The sequence below is a fragment of the Tribolium castaneum genome, chromosome 2 (genome assembly GCF_031307605.1).
Source record: "Tribolium castaneum strain GA2 chromosome 2, icTriCast1.1, whole genome shotgun sequence".
In the NCBI taxonomy this organism is placed as follows: Eukaryota; Metazoa; Arthropoda; class Insecta; order Coleoptera; family Tenebrionidae; genus Tribolium; species Tribolium castaneum.
Window position 1 is genome coordinate 15,837,280 of NC_087395.1, and position 18,372 is coordinate 15,855,651.

The window sequence follows — 18,372 nt, forward strand, 5'->3', positions numbered from 1 at the left end:
CAAAGAAATGGAAACTCATTCAGAAAATAGAGTTCTTTAAAAAATTAAGAGTTTTTAAGAATGGTGTACACATGTTACGACCCCTTTTCAAGAGTACATGATAGTATAATTTGAATAAACATTGTTAAAAAATAACGAAAATTATTGATAACACATTGTTAATCTCTAATGGAATAATAATTATTATTAAATATAAGTGTCGCTGGATTTTAGGATCTTTTATTGGAACTTTTTAAAAAAATTATAAAATGCATTTTTCGAGCACCGATAGATCTTCAGGCCAAACCTCTTTTTTATTAACCAAGAATACCTTCCACATTTTTTCTACAACGGTATTTTTTTAATGAAAAATTTTGGTCATTTCTAATTGATCTCATATAACACTAAAAACAATTTTACAAAAAAAAAAAATTTAATAAAATTCTAAACAAAAGGATTCGATCTATATGTGAAAAGCAAAAACCGTAATGCTTAAAAAATAATGACTACTATTACTACTATTATTTGGCTATGACATTAGGTTTTTTATAGATAATAAGCAGGTATGCTAAAATGTTCAAATAATCCATTATAATTCGTTCAGTAACTGAAAAAAAAATAAAAACGATTAAAAAATAGTTAAATTGTAGTTACAATTGGACCACTTGGTGGCACAAATGGTTGACTTTGAAGCTAGTTTTAATGCATGTTTAAATAATCTCAACTTTCCTTGAATTTTAATTTAAAAAATAATTCCTGTTTATTTAAGAAAGCACTCTTACGACACAAATTCATTAATTAGATTTGTCATTTCTTGCCCTAAAATAATCGTTTCTAATTTAATACAGTTTCACTTGCATCTGTAATTATTTTTTAGAGTGCAAATGTTTCATAATTTGAAAAATGTAATTTTCGTAGCTTTGGAACACGGCGGTCGCTAAGCGTAAAATGATAATAATTAGCGTCTATTGTCATTTTTGTGAAATTTTCATTATCTGATTTTCAAATTGTCTTAATTGATTGTCCCGACGTCGAGCAGGCGAGAAAAAGCTCCGCCAACTATTACGAAACAAGTTTTATAACCACTTAAAGGAAAGTTCGCGTGCTACAGTGTACCAGTTTTGTAACATTCCGCTGATTACACTTAATTAAACCCCCTATCTTTCAGATGGTCGGGCTAAAAATCGTCGACGAACTGCTCAACAAATCCTTCTACAAGCTGGGCCTGGTGGTGGGCCGCCACCCCGGCTACTTCCTCGTCATCCCCGTCCTGCTCACCCTCCTCGGCATGACCGGCTTCCAGCGGATCCACACCAACATCGACCCCGAGTACCTCTTCAGCCCCGTCAACGGCGAGGGCAAGATCGAGCGCGCCATCGTCGAGAGCTTCTTCAAAGTCAACTACACCACGCGGTTCAACGTCGCCAGGATAACGAGAGCAGGTATGAGAAGAAAATCGTGGGAGCCGCAGTGGCCCACTGACCCGCCGATCGTTTCCAGGTCGCTTCGGAAGAGTTATTGTTACGTCGAAGGATGGCAACAAGAACCTCCTCCGGACGGTCATCTGGAAGGAGCTGAGGCTTCTGGACAACATCATCCAGAACATGACAGTGTACCACGATTTCCAGTACTTTACTTATAGGGATATTTGTGCCAAATGGATGTCGGAGTGCTTCCAGAACGACATCCTCAACCTCGACTACATCATGGATGAGGTAAAGCGATTACTCTCGGTTTCCAAGCCAGAGACCGAATCAAGGCCAGTTAAGGTGCATCGGCGCTTTCGCGCGAGGTCGCAGGTTGTGGCCTTATTACAGTGATGGAACCTTGGCCGGAAGCAATGCCAAAAACCCAATTTGAACGAAATGTAAATAAACAGTTGGTGTTGTTCAGAAATCGAAAATAAATTTCGTTTTTTTTTGATAGATGATGTGTGACCTACTGGCAAATTGTGTCAGTAGGCACAGTGAAAATTTTAAGTACCTTTGATTACACTCGTAACTCACTTTTATGGAAAAAGTAAATGTTTTTTATTTGGAATTTAGGTGGTCTAGGTCGAGGCAAACTGCTGGATATTGTTGGGTAATGATAATGAATAATCAGATTGAAAAATATTTAAGAAATGAAACAAATATTCTTGACCCTGTCTGTATTTATTCGAGATACTACCATTACCAAAATAATGTGTGGAAAATGTTTGGCTTTAACTGAATACTTTATCGCTGTTTAATTTAAGCAGTGGCACATTTACATATGGGCTAAATAGGCTATAGGCCATAACTAGGGGCGGCAAAAATATCTTAATTGTTATTAAAAAAAATACCTAGTAATTTTTTTTAAATTAATTGATAGGATTTTTATTTTTCGACGTATTTTGTTACTTCGTAAGTTCTTAATTGTTTGGTTAATACATTTTAAGAACTTTTTAATAGTTTCAATATTCACTTTACAGAAAATTGACGATGAGAAAAAAAACATGAGTAGTAAACAATACTTAAAAATGTCTTTGAAAAAAGTCAACGGCAACGTAATATTAAAAAAGTCATAAAAATTACTACGTTTATGGAAAAACAAATACTTTTAAATAAATATACTATTGACTGATTATTTACTTTTTTATAATATTTAAAAAATTTAAAAATTTTTGGAACTATTTTGCATTTTTAGAAACCTAGAAAACTGCTAGAAAAGGATTTGCTGTTTCATTTAAATAAACTGTTAAGGAGTTAAAAACATTACCGAATTTGAAAGAAAATCAACTAAGAAAAAGAATGAAGTTACAAGCACATACAAATTTACTGATTTGTTTTTATTAGATTCCATGCTCAAAAATTGCTAGAATTTGTTTGATGTTAGATTTTTTATATAAGAGGAGGAATTTTTTTTTTATTTTTGAAGTTTCTTAAATGTTTAGAGTTTTATTGGTATTTGGCGTTTGAAGTCATTAAATAATAGGGACTTACTTTTCATCACTTCATGGCTGTTGAAACACTAATTAGTTAAAAAGTCGATAATTTATTAAAAACTTGTTACATGAAAAATATATATACCTACCAAAGAGCTGTTTTAATTAATCTTATTATTAATGGAAATGCAATTAGAATTATTTAAAACATTAATTAAATGATCACAGTTATACTTTTCTCATTCTTGTCGGGAGGGTAGTTTTATTTTTTACAGTTTTTTGTGGCTTTTTATATTTTTTTGAAACTCTTATTAAAAAAAAATGTAAACCTTTGAATTTAATTTTAAGTTATACATTTTCGTACCAAAAAATTTTTATGCATTTGATTAAAAAAACATGGAATGCAATGATTTAGTAAAAAATGTCAGTAATGAATTATTATAATAAAATAAAGAATAAAATTTTATTAGAGGTTTTTATTTTTTAAGGATAAATTTAAATTTAAATAAATTTTTACTTTTATATTTCGTTGATTTGTGCCATTTAAGACGCTCATGAATTTAAATTAATTGTATTGGAAAAAAATCTAACTCGTTTTCATTATGAATATGTTGCAATAATCAAGTACATTTGCATCAAATGCAACAAATGAATGGTTTCCACTACCTAATAAATTGTATTTCGAAAACGATTACATAGAATTTTTTACTATTTATTCCAGAATGTTTTTTTTTCTATTAATGTTATATTAATGTTCTCGTTTGTTTAATAAGAATCGCACTGTGGGTATTTTTAAACCTAAGTTAATAAATGTTTTCTTCAATTACAAATGAAAAAAATAACAGGATTTTTGTTTTTGGTTAAACATATCTTGCAAAAGTAGACGAAAAACCAATAAATCTCGGACTGCTAATAACATGAATTTGCGCAGTTTGGTAAACTTGAGAATAAAAAATTACGAGTATAATTTGGTTATTAAACTTCCACGTTATAGTGGCGTTTAGTCTGGAACCTCAATTTTTGTAATTGTAATTTTTGTTTAAAAAGAAAACTACCTTTCTGGGAAAAGTGCAAGGTGTGAATTCCCGTGGCAGGAGATGCAGCTACAAAAATTTATTAAGTTTATACTTAAAACGTCTAAGTTGTTTATTCTATTCTGAATTAAAAAGTACAAGTGTTTAAATATTTAGTGAGCAAAAAACGCATGGTTGAAGAAAAAAGTTTTATTACGGACACAGAACTAATTAAAAAAACTAGAACTATTATTACAAAATAAAACAATACATACGTAAGACTAATTATTATTTAAATCGGGGTTAAACTCTGCGAACTGTCTTACGGAAGTAGAATTTATGAATTATAAAAATTACTGAATTTGTTATTTGAGGTCACGTATATGCTTTTAGAAATTTTTAGAATGTATAAAATCTCTGTACATAATCTTATGTGTTCAATTTAGTTATAAATATTTTGATTATTAAATACTTTCTTTCGATTGGATATTATTCGAGTACCTAACAGTTTTTTCTTCTTCAAAAAATAAAACGCCTAGTATTGGCTGAATTTGCAACCAAATCGTGTTAAATCATATTTATAACACTTTTATTTTGCCTGTTTTTCACACCTAATAATTAAAAATACAAGACATTATTTCTTTTATAATTAAAATTTTTTTGTCCAAAAAATTTGCAAGCCCATTACCCCGAAAGAATAACGGGTATTTCCACAACTTTTACATTTTACTCATTTTAGCCTTTCATTTGACCAATGCTGGATTTTTCACTTGAAGAAATTTAATATTACGTATAGAACGTAGTTCCAGAAGTTCCCCATGATGACAAATTAATGCTTTCACTTACGTTTGACAATAGGATTCACAACTGTGTATAATTACAGCAACAATTTTGTATCACATTTGTAATTATGAATTTTTAAATGCATCCACTTAGCGATTTTGTCCTACTAATTATTTATGCACACGTACACGAAAATAAAAAATAACCCAAAATATAAATTACTGTTTACTGCTTAACTTAATTAAACTTTATAACTAGGCAAACGTGCGAGCATACCTCACCTTTACGTAATTATCAAAAACCCAGAAACTTTTACATATAATTGCAAACTTTCTCCAAGGCGACTGGAAAAAAATGTGTCATACACACTGCTCACACGTCTAGTCCAACAAAATTGACTCATTACAAGTTGATTCAATTAGATTTAATTTACCCCACTGTGCTTCAAACCAAAAATAAAACATTCGCCTTTTAGGTCGAAACCGGGGCCCTGAACCTGACCTTCCCCCTCATGTTCAACCCTGTGACTTGGGACGCTCACGCGTTCCCAGTTTTCTTCGGCGGGACGCAAGTCAGCGAAGACGGACTCATAATAAGTGTGCCTTCGGTCCAGCTGGTCTATTTCGGAAACGCAGACAGCAAAAAGCTGGACGAAATGTAGGTTTCTCTCCCCTGATTGTTTTTTTATGGATAATGTTTGATGTTAGGGGCTCAGCTTGGGAGGACGCGTTTTTGGACACCGTGGGCAAGGCCCAGGACGACGGGCTGTTCAAACACATCAGAGTCGCTCGGTTTGCCTCCAGGACGCTCGACCACGAGCTGGAGAAAAACACCAGATCTGTTATTCCGTATTTCACGTCCACCTTCCTGGTCATGGCGATTTTTTCAATTGGTAATTTTATTAAAACTGAAGGGTTTTGAGTACGGAATTAATGTTTTTGTGGGGTTTTAGTGACTTGTATGATGACTGATTGGGTCCGCTCTAAGCCGTGGTTAGGCCTTTTGGGGAATTTAAGTGCGGCGATGGCAACTTTGTGCGCTTTCGGCGTCTGCATGTATGCCGGAGTTGACTTCATCGGAATCAACTTAGCAGCACCTTTTCTAATGATTGGTGGGTTAAAAGTGTGCCAAAGCAATTTTTAGTGTGGTTTGTAGGCATAGGTATTGACGATACTTTCGTCATGTTGGCGGCGTGGCGCCGGACTTCGATCAAAACTCCGGTCCCGGAACGAATGGCCCTGATGTTGAGCGAGGCTGCGGTCTCGATTACCATAACCTCAGTCACCGATTTCTTCAGTTTCTGGATCGGGATTTTCAGCCCGTTCCCTTCAGTCACAATCTTCTGCATCTACTCAGGTTTGTGTCCAATTCTCGTTGTTCAAATAACAAATAATGTGTCTTAGGAGCCGCCACTTGCTTCCTCTTCGTGTGGCACTTGACCTTTTTCGCCGCTTGTGTCGCAATTTCAGGCTATTGTGAGCAGAAGAATCTCCACTCGATCGCCTGTGTGAAAGTGCAACCGTTATCAAAGTCACGTAAGTTTTCGGGTGACCTATCGTTGCGTAAAGCTCACCGGAACAATCCGGAAGCTTTCTTCTTCCGGTCACGCGTTACGCAACCGCTTATTAATTATAGCAAATCGCGAGAAAGTGGCGCTTGTTGGTAACAAAATCGTTTTCCAGAGCACAGATGGTGGCTTTACCGCGCCTTCTGCTCCGGGGGGGTGGACCCGGACGACATGGACAACCCGCTGGACAACCAGGAGCACGGCATGATGGTGTTCTTCCGGGACTATTTCGCGACGTTCCTCAATAACGGTCTAGTCAAAGTTGTTATTATCCTCATCTTCGGGGTTTATTTATTGGGGGCGGGGTACGGGGTCACGCAGATTGAGGAAGGACTGGAGCGGAGAAAAGTCGCGAAAAATGATTCTTACGCAATCGAATTCTTCGACCGAGAAGACGACTATTATCGCGAATTTCCCTATCGAATACAGGTTGTTGTTGCCGGCGAGTATGATTATTCCGACCCGGAAATACAGAGACAAGTCGAGAATCTAACCCAGACTTTCGAAAACACTTCCTATGTGTCCAATACGCTGTACACGGAGTCGTGGCTGAGGAGCTTCGTACAGTACGCCGAACGAAACGAGGACTTTTTGAACGTTTCGATCAAGACGAAAGAAGGGTTTCTGACGGCTCTAAAAGAGGTAAATTGCAATATTTTTGCCTGAATTTAATTCCTTCATGTTTAACTTTTTTTAAATATTTGACATTTATTGTTAACAATATTTATTATAATATTTAAAAAAGGAAACTGCCCTTGACGCTGTTTGCTAAGTTTCGGATACATTTTCCGTCAATCTGAAATATCGTGAATAAAATTCATTTTTCGAGCAACTCTGTGCATGACCTCACTACTATTTTATAAAATAGCTGATTATGCTGGCGTTTGTTTTTTTGAGATAACTTCTTTAATTTCAATGTAATCGCCGTTTGAAAGTTGAATAATTAATATTTCCCGATAAAATGTTCCATTAATTCGGAGATAATAATTGATTTTTCGAGTAAATATAGGTATCTCCTCATTTCTACGTTACAGATTTTGAAAAGATGATTACGATGGTGCTTGTAATAACTTCCTTACTTTCAACGTAATCGCCGCTTGAAAGTTGGAGAATTAATTTTATTATTTCGAAATAGTCGTTTGAACTAAAAATACTAAAAGATTCGGTTATATCTTCTAGCAATTCAAAGTTATTTTTATTAAAATAATTGAAATTAATTGTTTTTTTTTTGTTGGTAACATTTTAATATTTGAATCCTAGATTATAAACACTATTTTAAAACACATTCCCCATAGCAACGTGTTTTAAATTTAATTAAAACATTGAAATTAAAAATTTAAAATAAATAAAAAAAAACTAATATAAAACACGTTTCATTCTAAAGATTAAAAAAAAAATAATAACACTCATGCGAAAACGATTAAATTTCTCAAATGTCTATGCAATAAGCGTTAGCGGTCTTCTAACTTTAACCTTGTGTTTTCGCACTTGTATTATTAATAACTATTTCGAGCAGCTGTAAGTCACCTCCTCTATGTTATAGATTTTTAAACGCTGATTAGTGATAGGGTGTAATTTTGTCTCGTGTTTAAAAGTTAAAAAAATGTTTTCATTATTTTTTCGTAATAGTCGTTTGAACAAAGGTAACCAGTTCGAAATTATTTTTAATACAATAACTAAAAATAATAGATTTTTCGAGCAACTGTATGCATGCCTGATATTTAATGATGATTTTTTTAGTTTATTAGTTTTTAGTTAAAAATTAATTTGATTATTTCGTGGTAACTCTTTAAATCAAAGAAATCGAAAAAGGTTTGACGATGTCTCCGAACATTTCGAAGTTATTATGGCACTTCAAAATCGAAAAAATCACCAATTTGTATCTTATGGTGTATAAAACATTTAACAAACTAGGAAATTCGACAATATCTAAATTAACTAAGCACTGGAAGCAAAAAGAAAGAACTATTATTTTTATAAAGTCGTTTGCTAAAGAAAAATAACAAATACTTGGCTAAAAATAAAAAAGTATTGGTTGAAAACAAAATTTGAATGCTTGGCTGAACGTCCTTTCTCACGTTTCGAAAGTTAGTTTCACTTTTGAATTTTTGCATAACCCTGTACATCTCCATCTATTCGAAGTTACCAACTTCGTTTGAAAGTTGAAAAATTAATATTTACTTATCATTATTTTTTCGTTCTCGCCGCTTGAAGAAAAAAGCAACTAATTGGTTTTTGAAAATTCTAGACGCGTTCTTATCAATAAAAAATCATTAGAAATGACGATTAATAATATAATTAATAAAAAGTTATTAAATTATTAAAAAGTCTTTCGGAGTTTAGAAAACGGCTCTCTAAAATCTCGAAGTCTGTCTGCTTGGAAATAGAGCTGAACCAAAAGTAACGGTATATTTTTGTTATTTGTCGTATCTCAACAAATAAATGCTACATTTTGACATTATGGCATATATGATGTATGATGTCATTCGTCTTTGAGTTATGACACCATTAATTATTTTTTAATGACAACAAACATTTTTGTTCACTGTTTTAGATAATACTTTATCTTTCTGATACAACAAAATAAAAAAAATATAATAAATATTTAATTTAATTAAATAATCAAATAAAAAAAAAATATTGACAAGTAAAATGAGCTTTACCTTCTTGTTCCTGATTTATTACATAAGTAGCAGTTGTTTTTATTATTTTTTTTAAATAAGGGAGGAAGCAAAAGATAAACTTTTTTAATAAACTTGTGATTTTATTTTTTTAGTTTTATTTTTTGAGCTGTTTATCTATTTTTATCTAAAGAACTAATCTAAAATGTCCGTTCTCCTTAAAAAATTCCAATTCCCAAATTTAACACTGTACTGTCACTACTAAAAGCATACTAGTCAGCTATTCTAACTGGATAACAAGTAATAATAATAACTAATAATGAACAGAAGTTTAGTGTAACAATTTTTTATTTAACCAATAAATACAAATTATTGTTGAAATAACTAACTAACAATATTTCGTTGGTGAAACCGATCTTTAAAAAAATAAAATCGATCTCTTCGAGGATTTTTTTGAGAAATAATGCCCATAACAAAAATATGAATTTTGTGCGTTACTTTTGGTTTAGTCTGTATACACAATCGCACAATTTCCTGAAAATTACTCGTCATCATACAGTAGTAATAATGATGCAATATGTAATTGGAAAATTGTAAAAAAACTATGTCATCATGTTTATTTACCTAACAGTTACTACGATCCTCTTTCTTCCGCATTACTATTAAATTTTCTCTGTTTGAAAATGTATTTTATTGACCTTCAAAGAATCAATAAATTCGATTTTTCTCAACATTTTCCCCATGTTTTCAGACATTTAGCTTCCGCAAAACAAAATAAAGTAATTTTCGCCCCATTTCAGTTCTGGCTAGCCCCCACTAGCCCCTTTTCCCTCGACGTAAAATTCAACGACGCCGGCGATTCCATAATTGGCATGCGCTTCCTCATCCAAGCCGTCAACATCTCCGGCACCGAGCACGAGAAAGAAATGGTGCGAGCTTTGCGAAAAATCTGCAAAGAGTCACCACTCAACGTCAGCGTCTTCCACCCTTACTTCGTCTTCTTCGACCAGGTAAACCTCCAAACCCAACCCAATAACTGACCCACGATTTACAGTGTTGTTAAGTATTCAAATACATTTATTTTTTGTAATTCAAATATAATTTAATTACAATTGTCCCCGAAATTTAAATTTAAATCGTCGATTTACAGTTCGAGCTGGTCCGGCCCTTATCCATCCAGAACATGATAGTGGGGGCCGGGATAATGATGCTGGTCTCGTTTATCTTCATCCCGAACATTTTGTGCTCCTTGTGGGTGGCCTTCAGCATCCTGTCCATCGAAGCGGGAGTGGTGGGCTACATGGCCCTGTGGCACGTCAACCTCGACTCAATCTCCATGATCAACCTCATAATGTGCATAGGGTTCAGTGTTGATTTCACGGCCCACATTTGCTACGCTTACATGTCTTCAACCGCGAAGACACCAGATGAGAAGGTGAGAGAGTGTCTTTACGCCCTGGGACTCCCGATTTTCCAAGGGGCTGTTAGCACGATCCTGGGGATGATTGCGCTCCTCCTGGCAAACAACTACATCTTTGCCGTTTTCTTCAAAATGGTGTTTCTGGTGGTGTTCTGCGGGGCCATGCACGGCCTGCTGCTCCTCCCCGTGCTTCTATCCCTCTTCGGGCCCGGATCGTGCATTTCGGGCAAAAAAACCGAAGACATCAAAATGTCCAACGTTGAGAAAGCGCTACCGCACCCTTACTGCATCCCCCACCCGCAATTCACCCTCAACGGGAGCAACCTGGGCAACAACCTCAAGTGCCAGAAGCTGGAGACTTTGGAGAAATACACGAAGAAGCCGTTCAAGAACTACGACATGGAGAAGGACCTGGGGCTGGGCACCTCCGAGGAGAACTCGAGCCAGTCGTCGAGCCACTCGAACAAGAAGCCCCCCGTGGAGGAGGAGATGATGGAGAGGAGGTACCGGGAGGCCTGGAGGCGGAATTCCGACACGCTGAGCCAGTTTCACACGTCGCAGGTTCTGGATATCTTCGGGAACGACTCGGAGCGAGAGTACTACCGCAGGTTGGAGGAGAACAGGAGGAGGTTTTATGAGAATAATCCAGAGACGAGGAGGGTCAACGACCAGAGGCACAGGAGGAGGTATTCGCCCCCAGAGCAGAGATATTACAGGAATCAGGGGCTGGCGAGGTCGAGCTCCTACCACAATATCGTTCATCCGAGGTACATCCAAGAGCTGAGATTTCCGTGACTTTTGTGACTTTTAGTGTGATAAGTTCCGAACTGTTGATAAAGCTGTCGTGCTGTTGTGCTCAATGATCTAGTTTAAGTGTACAGATACGATTTTGTATAAATTATTTTTGCATTAATACGAAATAAATAAGACTAAGAATGATGGGATCTTTATTGTGCTTCGCATACTTTAGTCAGTTATTGGTTAACCCAAATTAAATCAAGTATTTTTGCATAAAAATGATATATACACGTAACTTAAAATTAGTAGTAATTTAAACATTTAAATTTATGTCCACGAATTCATATTATTGATTTATTAAGAGTTCCTACATGTTTTGTAACCATATCAACAAAATTTTTAATTCACAAATTTATTAATATACGATTATTTTAAATTAGACATTTTTTTATTAAAATATACAGTGGAGTCCTGATATAACGAACAAACTGTATTTGTGTTTTCGTCTCCAAATTTTTAATTTTTCACTGACTTTTTTCGGGCTTTATTAAATAGTTTTAACTAAAATGCTGTTCCCCTAACTATGAAAAACTGTATATTTATTTTCAATTCCTGTGCCTAAGTATCAACCAAGTTTTTTGTAAGTCGTTAGCCCAATAGAAAGAACACTTTTGATTCAATTTCTGTTTGATGCTCAGGGGAGAAAGTACTTCTGAAAAAAAATTAGGTCTTAATGTGGCGCGAGTTTGTCGAATATTTTACTTCAGGATTGGATTCGTACAAACATTTGGAGATTTCGTACGCAGCGACACACTTGTCGTCCAGAGTTTTGGCTTAAATAACAATTAGTTTGCAACACATGACAAATTGTATAAATTACCGGAGTCTTTGCACAAATTCGCGGCCTCAATTGAGGCAGTTTTGAGTGCCGTGGGTAAGTTTTTCTCGGCCAAAGTTATGGCATAGTCCCGATTAAAAACGTTTTCTTTTGTGATCTGAAACTTGTTTTAAGAAAAAATAATTGGGTGCGCCTTCTCACCAATTTGTTTGAATTGAGGGCGCAGTGCATGTAACACTAAAAATTGTTCAAAGGATTAGTAGTTTTATTCGATGTAAAATACAATACCATTGCAGTGCGGTCGATATTCCAGTCTCCATGATGCATTTTCTCAATATCCTCTAGTAACAATCAATAAAATTGTAAATGTGCGTATTAAAAATTAATGTCCTACCATTTGTGGCTTTACTTTTCGGCTGACACATATTCCTAACGAGCTTCACTGCGGCTTTTAACTGAGCCTCAGACATCTAAATAGTTTTAACTCACTCACAAATTTAAATAAAAATGATTAGGTCTCACCGCAGCTTCCGATAATTCGAAAAAAATTAAACATAGACACAAGTGTGGAAAATACTTCATCTCTAAAAAGTTTACGAGTATGACACTGAATTCCTGTATTGATTTTGTGGAAAAAGTCTGTTTAATAAATAGCTAGACTGGAGGAAATTTGTAATTAAAAATGCTACTCCATTGTGATTAAAATCCTCCTTGTACATCTATTTGTACGTAATTAAGTGGATAAATACATGTGAAGAGGCACGATATCTCCTGCTTAAGTCCAATAAATGGAAAAATTTTCAAATCGTAATTAGCGAATTTCTATTCGTCACTTCCTTTTATGTGCATAGATATAAGAACATTTTTTTTAATCCGACTACAAATGTTAATATACCATTTTTTTATTTTAATAATAATGCTAATAATTTTGCTAAACTATTAGAAATAGGTAAAGTGGTTATAAACATTATTACAAACAAACAAGTCCCAGAATTTTTTTAACAACTTAATTTAATACCTTTGCCCATCATGCCACCATGTAAAGTTCTCCTTATTAAGTTCATGTATGTACTTAAAAAATACCCCTGGTTAACTGCAGTATTTAATGATTGATCGTTTAATTAACCTTAAGAACTGATACAAATGACACTGTGACCTACTGGTATTTAGTCAAAACTTTATTTAGAACATTTCTGTATTATTAATATATTCCGATTCCGCGTTATAACTTATTTATTCATTTATCTGTGACCTTTTAAGTGAGCTAAAACCTTTCAACTGGTTAAAAAATATGGCAAAATAATAAACAACACTAAATAAATTATTGTTTTTATGCCGTCTTCATAAATATACTATGGCTTAAAAAATAAAGTGAACGAATTCATTATTACATTCAAAATTTTCCCTCACTCTCCTTTTTAATTCAAACCTTTTAAAAACCTACTTTCGTATTGTTTTTTTTATTTTTAAGTAAAAAAAAAATGCTATGGCATTTTAAAAAATACGTAATATAATGTGCATCTTACCTTTTTAATCACATAGAGCCTTCGAAAAATAATTTAAAAAAAATAATTTTGGCACTGTTAGCTTGTGATTAGGTAGGCAACTCACTATACATTTTACACTGTACGGTTACGAGATTTTTTAGGTCTGTCCGTTTTGTTTTAAATAACAGGATATACGGACTATAATAAAACTCCAACGTATATTTAATGTTTGTTTCAAATTGCTGTAGATAATTGTGCATACGTAATCTGAGTCTAGGTTGGTGCGACTGATTATTGGATTATTGTTTTCGTGATGGCAGCAATGCACTTAAAAATTCCTTGGTGATTGTTGTCAAAAGTGTATTTAACATTAATAAAAATTACTAACAGCTGTGCTAACAGTGAACAGTGGTATCAAATGTGAGGAATTATTAATTGGTGAGTTAACCTCGTAATTTTGCTGTATTATCTAGCCACAGATATTGCTAAATTTTTTCTGTAAAAGTTCATTTTCGAGTTAACAAAAATGCATATTTTAAAACGCTGAGGGGGAGAATAAGGTATAAAAAAAAATAAATAGACATATAGAGAGTGACACCAATTTATTAAGACTTAAATAATTTCCTTACGGTAAGAAGTATTTCTAAAACGTAAAACAACAAAATCAATGTGAGTAATATTTTGGTGATAGTTTACCTCGGGATTATCCAGGTACATACAGTGGGCTATTTCGTAGGCAGCCTCACACTTGTCTGAAGTTGTTTTCACAGCGTCTTTGCAATTATTTACCGAAGCGATAGCAGGATCTCTCACACTTTCAGGAGCCTGAGCTTTCAAAGTTGCAATACCGGCCTCCCAATCAAAACTGTTATCTTTTCCGATCTGAAACCCAACATTTGTCTAGCTATCAGTAGCAAAATCGTTGGAAAAATACCAGTTTGTACATATTTAAAATGCACCACATGTAACATTTGCCGTTTTTGTCCAAGTCCCAGTTGCCCGTGTGCATTGCCTCAATTTGTTCTAGAATTATTAATTTTTCCCGTTATTCTTTATAATGAAAAAATTTATTCGTGTTACCGTTGGTGGCTTTGGTTTTTGGTTGGCACACATTTCGCACAAGCTTCAGGGCAGCTTTCATTTGGGCTTCACTCATCTAGTTTAACATTTTTAATTTAAGCTCGTGTTACCGTTACTACTTACCGCACAATAGACATGATAAAAGCTTAGAGTTGCAACTAAGAGCAACAAAATAGCTTTCATTCTTGTCTATTCACTAGCACTAAATTGCCAATAAAGTAACCGAACACGGAAATCCCATTCTTTTATAAGTTGAATATTCTGCGTACCGAACACTAATTTGCATTTACCCCTTTAATTATTATTTACCAATTTTTCATCTGAATGAATATAAATTTCGAACCAAAAAAAACGAAGGATCTTTAAGCGATATTTATATAGCGTAATAATACACATGTGTCGTTCTAAATCTATAATTTGTTTGCGCTAAAAATCGTAATACAAGTTCAGAGGAAATCCTCTATAAGGTGACATTAGAACCAGCTTTTAACATTCATTTGTGCATATTTTAACATATTCACTTTGATGGAGGCCGCAATTTCTATTGCGCTCTTGTTCTGCCCGTAGTAGTCCACGAATTGGCCGTCAGGGTCCACCAGATACATTATAATCGTGTGGTCGACCTAAAATTCGCAAAAAATAGTGGACGGAGTCTCAGCTTTCAATTCGATTTCCGAAATCAAGTGGGCAAGCTTATCTGTCAGTCACAGTGTTACCAATTCAAATTTCGAATTCACAGCCACTTATCAGAAATCAATTGAAAGCACGGTTAAAGACACAAACATACAATATAGTCACTGTCTTTGTCTTTGGGGCCCGCACTGAAGTAAACACGGTAGGCCTTGCACGCCCTTGCCACCTGTTCCACTGTCCCCGTGAGTCCCAAAAGTCGGGGGCTGAACTCCGCACAGTACTTGCCGACCACGGCAGGAGAGTCTCTTTGGGGGTCAACCGAAATAAATATCGGTTGGACTCGCGGCACATCCTTTGTGGAATCTAATAAACACAACTTTGCCTCCGTGTTGTAAATAACTAATTACTACCTAAGTCGTTAATTACAGCCGCCATTTTTTCCAACTCGTCGGGGCAAATATCAGGACAGTGTGTGAAACCAAAGTAGATTAACATCCACTGCCCCAGAAAATCGTCGCTTTTGCGCGTCTTACCCTCAGAGTCCACTAGTTCGAAGTAGCCCCCAATTTTGGCCTTACCCAGCATTCGTTTCCTCTCCCTCATTAATGCTTCAAACATATTAAAATTGTTTAGGGCCCCCCTTGATTCGATAATTACCATCCTCTTTCTCTTTCTTAAGGTAGTACATAAATGCAAGTAAACCGCCCCCTAGAACCCCCGTTATTGCTAAGTTGCGCCATGAGATGGGGCCTATGCCCTTGGCGGCCTCCTTTTGCTTGGGTTTGGGGCGCGAACTGTTACTCAAACCCCGGTATTGCAAGTTTTTGGAAAAAATCTAAAATGTGGCAAATGAGTCCGAGACTGAAAACAACCCCGGACGTCTTACAAACGTGGGTTTTGAACTAAGTAGCTTCGAGTTTGGCCTTAAAAAGGACTTAATTACTGTAGTTACACAAAGTGTGGTCATGACGTTTGAGGTTAAGTTCGCCGATCAATGTTTCCGCCTATGAACCACTCAGGACCAACAGATTTTCATGCAATCGTCTGGATTTGTTCACCTTTTCGCTGGAAATCATGTATTTTCGGGTTTAAATCCGATTTTTCGGAACTTCTAGGTTATATTCTAGTTACTTTTGCCCCACGTGGTGGTACCACGAACTTGCGTTTCACCCGCCATAATTAAAATAATAGAACAGTTTTGCTTTATTTTTTATTGTAACTCCAGTAAAAATACAGTTAAATTAATGTTATCCTCAAAAAGGCACTTATTGATCCCACAAAAGTTAGGCAAACTTAAAAATTACATCACAATGCGCTGTATAAATAAAAAGACACTAATCTTTAATCCTCATGTTCCAAATTTTTGATTTTTTCACTCCGACTGCCGGTCTCGCGATCGAGCTAAACTTGAATTTATTTATATTGACGTTGGCTCCTAAACCGTTCTTGATGACTTTAAACTCTTCTTCGTTTATGTAACTGCCATGGACATCTAAATACGTCAAACTTTTCATTTTCTTCAAAACGCTGCAAAAACGTGTTACAAACTTTACACTTTATTATTTCGACTCACAGGAGCGAGCGGTAAGGGATGAGGTAACATCGCGATAACGACAAGAAATTTAATTCATCTAACACAGTTAATTTCTTCACGGCATCGCCTGTTATTGACGTACAGTCTGATAAGTCCAGTTCGCGTAAATTGGGACAATTTGTAACGATCTGAACCACATCTAAAAATTAATTATTAGCTAATTATCGAGTCTCGGTTTCGTCTTACTTTGGTCATCTAATAATTTCCTACATCCTGAGAAATTGAATCGGTCCAAAGTTGGAGGCAAATTCTCGCACACCAGGTCAATACTAACCGCATTTAAGTAGGTCCAAGACAGGTTTAGCTCGCGTATTCTGTAAAATAAATTAATTATTTTAATTCTAAGCGAATGTGAACTCATACTTTCTACAATTTGTTAATAAATATCTCAACCCCTCAACACCAATCCCTGAGGCCATGGCCAAGTTAAGAACCTCAAGTTCTCTATTGGCCGAAAGGGCCACAAGAACATTATCATCAATTGGAACACTTTCTAAGCTTAGTTTTTTCAGTCTTCTACATTGGTTAAAAATTGTTACGAGGCTTGAGGGTGATACTGAGGCCATTGTGAGATCTAAATACATCAAGCGGCAACGATAATCGGGCAGAGATGCCTTAACATTTGGCAAAATAGGAGGGTCCTGAACCTAAAACTTTTTTGTTAAGTAAAATGTTTAAAACCTCTTCATTCATCAATACTCTTGTTTTGGACATTCGTAAAATAATCACTTGTCTGCTCAAAATAATGCCCATGGCCCCCTTATCCAGCGACCTGTTGGAAATGTCCATTCGTGTCCACAAGCTCTCATCCTCCACCAATTGACTAAACCTTCTACACACCAGAGCTACATTGCCTAGTTGAGTTTTGGATAATTTTTGGAATATATGTAAGATCACTTCGTCCGACAAAAAATCGAAATAATCTAAAACCAATCGTTAAAACCTCCCAGGGCCACGACTACCCCCTTACTTATGTTCCTACTATTACAAGACTTTTTCTCCTCCTGCACCACAATATCGTCCAACTCCCCCATGGAGAGCTTCTGGAGCGTGTTCTCGGGCAGGGAGGCTTCCAAAATCGCAATTTGCTCGACTTTAGTCGTAGGGGTATCGCCAGCAGCCCCCGACATGACATTGTGACGTTTCAGTTCTTTTTCAAGAGCAAATTCCGAATCGCTGACTAGTCGCTCCACTCCCGAGTCGTAAACGGAGTGCAAAATGAGCTCGTTTTTGCTTAAAGTCCACCGGTTTGTGTCAGATAAGGGCACGTCGTACCGGGCCTTTTTACTGCAAGGAAGGCTCGCAAAAACTCCAGACTTGAATTGTGCACTCACCAAACTGGAGATCTGTCCATGTCGACGTCCGCAGACGACAATATCCTCTGTGTATCCATAATTGAAGCAATTTAGATGAAGAACTTTGATTTAATCACAGCATTTTAACACATTAAACAAAAAATTCACGCGCCCCCCGTCCACTGACGTTCGGGTACCAACATTGCGCACCAATGTCACCAAAAGGGCGAATATTAAATTCCATAAACATGATTTTTGAAGCAATTTTGTGTAATTAAGTGACCAATACGTTAATACTACTTTCGTTTTTGTTTAGTTTTTACATTTTGCGTTCCACAAGCCAGAAATTTGGGGACGGTATTGTGGGTTGCATAACAACTTTTTAGCGCAATGGTTTGGCGCGAATTACAAACAAAAAC

At 35.5% G+C, this 18,372-nt stretch overlaps 5 protein-coding genes across 6 annotated transcripts in view; 1 reads left to right on the top strand and 4 right to left on the bottom strand.

Moving 5' to 3' along the window:
* Window positions 1–11,227, top strand: part of Ptr (Patched-related) — a 27,039-nt gene extending 15,812 nt beyond the window's left edge. For both annotated transcript variants that reach the window (XM_008199482.3, XM_008199481.3), the window contains exons 2-11: window positions 1,148–1,421; window positions 1,480–1,694; window positions 5,156–5,337; window positions 5,388–5,572; window positions 5,633–5,791; window positions 5,836–6,036; window positions 6,084–6,215; window positions 6,363–6,889; window positions 9,669–9,878; window positions 10,019–11,227. In XM_008199482.3, coding sequence (XP_008197704.1) covers window positions 1,148–1,421; window positions 1,480–1,694; window positions 5,156–5,337; window positions 5,388–5,572; window positions 5,633–5,791; window positions 5,836–6,036; window positions 6,084–6,215; window positions 6,363–6,889; window positions 9,669–9,878; window positions 10,019–11,083 — 3,150 coding nt within the window. In that variant the 3' untranslated portion in view covers window positions 11,084–11,227. The remainder of the gene's footprint in view (window positions 1–1,147; window positions 1,422–1,479; window positions 1,695–5,155; window positions 5,338–5,387; window positions 5,573–5,632; window positions 5,792–5,835; window positions 6,037–6,083; window positions 6,216–6,362; window positions 6,890–9,668; window positions 9,879–10,018) is intronic.
* Window positions 11,213–12,513, bottom strand: LOC103314210 (general odorant-binding protein 72). The gene is made up of 7 exons (XM_008199562.3): window positions 12,387–12,513; window positions 12,259–12,334; window positions 12,153–12,205; window positions 12,066–12,101; window positions 11,907–12,021; window positions 11,789–11,859; window positions 11,213–11,738 (listed from the first exon to the last, which is right to left on the bottom strand). The coding sequence occupies exons 1-7, from the start codon at window positions 12,444–12,446 to the stop codon at window positions 11,721–11,723; spliced, it is 429 nt and encodes a 142-aa protein (XP_008197784.2). The 5' UTR covers window positions 12,447–12,513; the 3' UTR covers window positions 11,213–11,720.
* A 1,423-nt stretch (window positions 12,514–13,936) lies between these two features.
* LOC103314196 (general odorant-binding protein 72) lies at window positions 13,937–14,706 on the bottom strand. The gene is made up of 5 exons (XM_008199486.3): window positions 14,555–14,706; window positions 14,432–14,507; window positions 14,286–14,374; window positions 14,048–14,233; window positions 13,937–13,994 (listed from the first exon to the last, which is right to left on the bottom strand). Exons 1-5 carry the CDS (start codon window positions 14,612–14,614, stop codon window positions 13,977–13,979), a joined length of 429 nt encoding a protein of 142 aa, XP_008197708.1. The 5' UTR covers window positions 14,615–14,706; the 3' UTR covers window positions 13,937–13,976.
* Window positions 14,707–14,830: 124 nt separating this feature from the next.
* On the bottom strand, window positions 14,831–16,203 carry LOC657827 (protein SCO1 homolog, mitochondrial). Its single transcript, XM_964262.5, has 5 exons — window positions 15,951–16,203; window positions 15,722–15,899; window positions 15,475–15,672; window positions 15,219–15,427; window positions 14,831–15,054 (listed from the first exon to the last, which is right to left on the bottom strand). Exons 1-5 carry the CDS (start codon window positions 16,029–16,031, stop codon window positions 14,905–14,907), a joined length of 816 nt encoding a protein of 271 aa, XP_969355.1. The 5' UTR covers window positions 16,032–16,203; the 3' UTR covers window positions 14,831–14,904.
* A 57-nt stretch (window positions 16,204–16,260) lies between these two features.
* Skp2 (S-phase kinase-associated protein 2) lies at window positions 16,261–18,241 on the bottom strand. The gene is made up of 7 exons (XM_008199483.3): window positions 17,993–18,241; window positions 17,629–17,945; window positions 17,358–17,581; window positions 17,022–17,305; window positions 16,845–16,972; window positions 16,638–16,797; window positions 16,261–16,591 (listed from the first exon to the last, which is right to left on the bottom strand). Exons 1-7 carry the CDS (start codon window positions 18,049–18,051, stop codon window positions 16,399–16,401), a joined length of 1,365 nt encoding a protein of 454 aa, XP_008197705.1. The 5' UTR covers window positions 18,052–18,241; the 3' UTR covers window positions 16,261–16,398.
* Between the last annotated feature and the right edge of the window lie 131 nt (window positions 18,242–18,372).

Coding starts and splice junctions, on each gene's coding strand:
- LOC657827 (XM_964262.5), bottom strand. CDS start 16,031: ATGACCACACTTTGTGTAACTACAGTAATTAAGTCCTTTTTAAGGCCA. Junction 15,673..15,721: donor TAAGAAAGAGAAAGAGGATG/GTAATTATCGAA, acceptor ATATGTTTGAAG/CATTAATGAGGGAGAGGAAA. Junction 15,055..15,218: donor ACAAAGACAGTGACTATATT/GTATGTTTGTGT, acceptor TGCGAATTTTAG/GTCGACCACACGATTATAAT.
- LOC103314210 (XM_008199562.3), bottom strand. CDS start 12,446: ATGAAGTATTTTCCACACTTGTGTCTATGTTTAATTTTTTTCGAATTA. Junction 12,206..12,258: donor GAAAAGTAAAGCCACAAATG/GTAGGACATTAA, acceptor GATTGTTACTAG/AGGATATTGAGAAAATGCAT. Junction 12,022..12,065: donor CCCTCAATTCAAACAAATTG/GTGAGAAGGCGC, acceptor AACAAGTTTCAG/ATCACAAAAGAAAACGTTTT.
- Skp2 (XM_008199483.3), bottom strand. CDS start 18,051: ATGGATACACAGAGGATATTGTCGTCTGCGGACGTCGACATGGACAGA. Junction 17,946..17,992: donor ATGGACAGATCTCCAGTTTG/GTGAGTGCACAA, acceptor CCTTCCTTGCAG/TAAAAAGGCCCGGTACGACG. Junction 16,973..17,021: donor TTATTAACAAATTGTAGAAA/GTATGAGTTCAC, acceptor TTTATTTTACAG/AATACGCGAGCTAAACCTGT.
- LOC103314196 (XM_008199486.3), bottom strand. CDS start 14,614: ATGAAAGCTATTTTGTTGCTCTTAGTTGCAACTCTAAGCTTTTATCAT. Junction 14,375..14,431: donor AAAAACCAAAGCCACCAACG/GTAACACGAATA, acceptor TAATAATTCTAG/AACAAATTGAGGCAATGCAC. Junction 14,234..14,285: donor TTTTAAATATGTACAAACTG/GTATTTTTCCAA, acceptor GTTGGGTTTCAG/ATCGGAAAAGATAACAGTTT.